Source organism: Quercus robur, chromosome 10 (genome assembly GCF_932294415.1).
Source record: "Quercus robur chromosome 10, dhQueRobu3.1, whole genome shotgun sequence".
Lineage (NCBI taxonomy): Eukaryota > Viridiplantae > Streptophyta > Magnoliopsida > Fagales > Fagaceae > Quercus > Quercus robur.
Window position 1 is genome coordinate 35,383,388 of NC_065543.1, and position 3,137 is coordinate 35,386,524.

At 38.8% G+C, this 3,137-nt stretch overlaps 1 protein-coding gene across 3 annotated transcripts; it reads left to right on the plus strand.

Annotated features, from left to right (window-relative positions):
* Window positions 1–326: 326 nt before the first annotated feature.
* On the plus strand, window positions 327–2,650 carry LOC126703201 (transcription factor TCP18). 3 transcript variants are annotated; one of them, XM_050402157.1, is made up of 3 exons: window positions 327–812; window positions 979–2,195; window positions 2,336–2,650. In XM_050402157.1, the coding sequence occupies exons 2-3, from the start codon at window positions 1,107–1,109 to the stop codon at window positions 2,450–2,452; spliced, it is 1,206 nt and encodes a 401-aa protein (XP_050258114.1). In that variant the 5' UTR covers window positions 327–812; window positions 979–1,106; the 3' UTR covers window positions 2,453–2,650. The 3 variants fall into 3 exon arrangements, with proteins under 3 accessions (XP_050258114.1, XP_050258113.1, XP_050258115.1); XM_050402156.1 differs by having other exon boundaries at window positions 327–2,195; XM_050402158.1 differs by having other exon boundaries at window positions 334–2,195; window positions 2,397–2,650.
* Window positions 2,651–3,137: the final 487 nt, after the last annotated feature.

The following is a 3,137-nucleotide window of genomic DNA, read 5'->3' on the forward strand; positions in this document are numbered from 1 at the left end:
GGGAGAGAGAGAGAGAGAGAAAGAGATAGATAGAGATAGGGGAGATGGGATATCTCTCCTTTTGGTGAAAGTGACATTAAATTAGAAACTCAGTCAAAGGAGCATCGTCTCTCATGGCAGGCTCACAGTGCATGATGCCCCTTTGAGTGAAATAATTGTCCTTCTTATAGCCTCACAAACAGCCACGTGTAGGTTACTAATCATGATGAGTTATAGACCTGTGAGCAGCAGCAGCAGCAGCAGCAACAACAACAACAAAAAAATTGTGCTATATGAATATGGATATGTGAGTCCTCCAATAAAACCTCACATGTTTCTCAAAAAACCAACCCTAGCTAGCATGTACACATATAGATATTCCACATACTTTCGCACTCACACACACAAACAGTGAGAGAGGAAATGAATGAATGAAGATGAATATATGGAGTCCATGCAAGATCTTGGCGATTGAGTTTGAGGGGCTTGTTGAAAAGTTTGAGGAGGTGGAGGGAGCTCACTATCAAAGTTCCCACCTGCAAGCCACGTGAAGTGGTACAATTATACTTGGTATTTTCCTATCCACTAGCCTCCCAAATATCCCTCTCTTTTAAAAGGACCAACTAAGTACTACTGTTTACCCAAAAGAAATTTTTTTAAAGAAAAAGATGGTTCTTTGTCTCCAATAAATTCCTCTTCTTTGGTCCTTTACCTCCTCACCATCTTTTTATTCAAAACTCTCTCTCTCTCTCTCTCTCAACACCCCATGGAGGTCTAGCCGTACTATAGCTTTGCTGTCTTTCTCAAGCTCTAGTCCTTGACTAATAAGAGAGGTAAGTGCATAGTCTCTTCCTCTTTCTCTCACACAAACACAGACACGCACGCACGCACACACAAAGATACATACACATACAGTGTATCTTCAGGCTGTCTTTCTCAAGCTCAGGTGGAAAACAGTAAATCATGGCTGTCTTTCTCAAGTTTAATTTCCACTTGCAGATTTCTCGAGGTTAACCAAAAAAAAAAAAAAAAAAGAATTGAAACACGTTGAAGGAAACGTCGTTCTCAAAGTTCTAGCTAGCGGTACTACCACGCGTTTGTCACAAGGACTAGCTAGGGTTGTCCAAATGCAATTAAAATCACAGATGTATACTTCAAACAGTAACAATGGCAATGACCCCATTTCCTACTGTGACCAACCATTTTTCCAAAGGCCTTTATTCAATGACATCAACAACCCCAATTCCAATTCCAATTCCAAACATGAAGACCCATCTCTTTTATCTTTTCTCAACTTTCCCTCTCCCTTTGAAGATGACTATGTTTTCTTCCCACACAACCATGACATGTTATTTCAATTCCAACACCAATCTTGCTTATTGAGACCTGACAATAATACCATAACTGAAACCACTGTCCCCAACAGTATTAACATGATCGATTCCAACAAAAATCACATCAACATGGCCGAGCAGATCCCAAGAAAAAGATCTTGCAAGAGAGATCGGCACAGCAAGATTAATACAGCTCGTGGACCAAGGGATCGGAGAATGAGACTGTCCCTTAAAGTTGCCCCGGAGTTTTTTGGTCTTCAAGAATTGCTAGGCTATGACACGGCTAGCAGAACCGTTGAATGGTTACTCTTGAAGTCTAAGGATGAAATCAAGAAGCTAGAGAGAGAGAAGAAGCGAAGTAGCACTAGTACTAGTACTGTTGGTGGCAGCAAGAGTGCTAATTCTTCTGCTTCTGATGAGTGTGAAGTTGTATCTGGTATCGATGATGTTGCAGTTAATTGTGACGGAGATCAACAGGGCAGTGTTTCCCAAGAGAAACCCTTGACTAAAGAGAAGAAGATTAGGCACTCACAGTCAAGGAAGAGTGCATTTCACCCACTTGCAAGGGAGTCAAGGGAAAAAGCAAGGGCAAGAGCAAGGGAAAGGACTAAAGCAAAGTTGATGAGGAGTCAAGTAGATGACTCTAAGTTATGTGAAGAAGCAAGCAGATTAGGTTCTTGGAGTCCCTTTGAAACTGGGGAAGAATCTGGAACACAAAGCCAAAACATGAACCCTTCATCCTTGGATTTGGAGGTGCTACCAGAGGCTGAAGAAGGAAGCTCCACTCATGCCCGAGATCATTCAGGGGCTGTAGAAGATATGGTTAATAGTGAGGATTACTTGGTGCTTTTGGCTATGCACAGCACAGGAATTCCTCAAGAGGTATGTTTCAAAACCCAAGTTTCCTCAATTTTACAAAGATGTTCTGACATTTAATAGTGCTTTATAATATAATAACGTACTTATTAATAATCTAGCTAGCTAGCTTTTGTGTCCTATGACAAACATGCATCTTCTAACAGATAGTGTCCAAGATGTACATTTCTTCAGATTTTTCTGACCACCTCAGACAATTGTTTGCAGCTTCAATTTTCAGAATTTCCATTCTTTGGCAAACCATGGGAGCCCTACAGCAATAATAATCAATGCTAACCGGGATTATCCCCAGCATCATCGATGCATCAAGTGAATAAACATTAGCAGTATGAAAAATGATGCTTTCTTTCTGTTTGGAATGTAATATAGGAAAGTATCTCTTCTTGTGCAATTTCTTATGAATTATCTTGTAAACGATTGTTATGTCTTTCACTTTATAATAAGAAGGTTATCTTTCTTAATTTGCTTCTCTTTCAAATGCAAACTTATGAAGTCTTTTGTGGTTAGTATGCATTAACAATCTGTAAATGCCAATAGATGTATTTTATATTATCTATATTTATTCTTCATTTCCCCCTTAATTTTAGGCCTTGCCTGCCAAAATCTCCTTATGATTTGTATTTTTTGGATCACTTGACATATTGCCATGCTTTGATGTAATTTATTTTTGGAAAACTGTTAGGGTTGCTTCTCTATAGTATGTATGTTTTCATGTTTGTGGTTTAACTTCCTAAGTGCATTTTAGTGAATGTATTTGGTTTATCTTTTAAGATGTCATTCCAATGAATGAATTTGGTTTATCTTTTTAGATGTGATTGAATAGACGCTTGAGTGATCCACTATCCATTTTCAGGTCATGTTTTCAAAGTCCATTGGCACCTAGCTAGGTAGTGCAATTTCAACATATCAATTATCTTATTGCATCACATAACAACATAAACCTTGAAA

Excerpts from the sequence above, each read along its gene's own strand:
- LOC126703201 (XM_050402156.1), top strand. The coding sequence starts at position 1,107 with ATGCAATTAAAATCACAGATGTATACTTCAAACAGTAACAATGGCAAT. Across the intron at positions 2,196-2,335 it reads GCACAGGAATTCCTCAAGAG|ATAGTGTCCAAGATGTACAT; the intron begins GTATGTTTCAAA and ends ATCTTCTAACAG.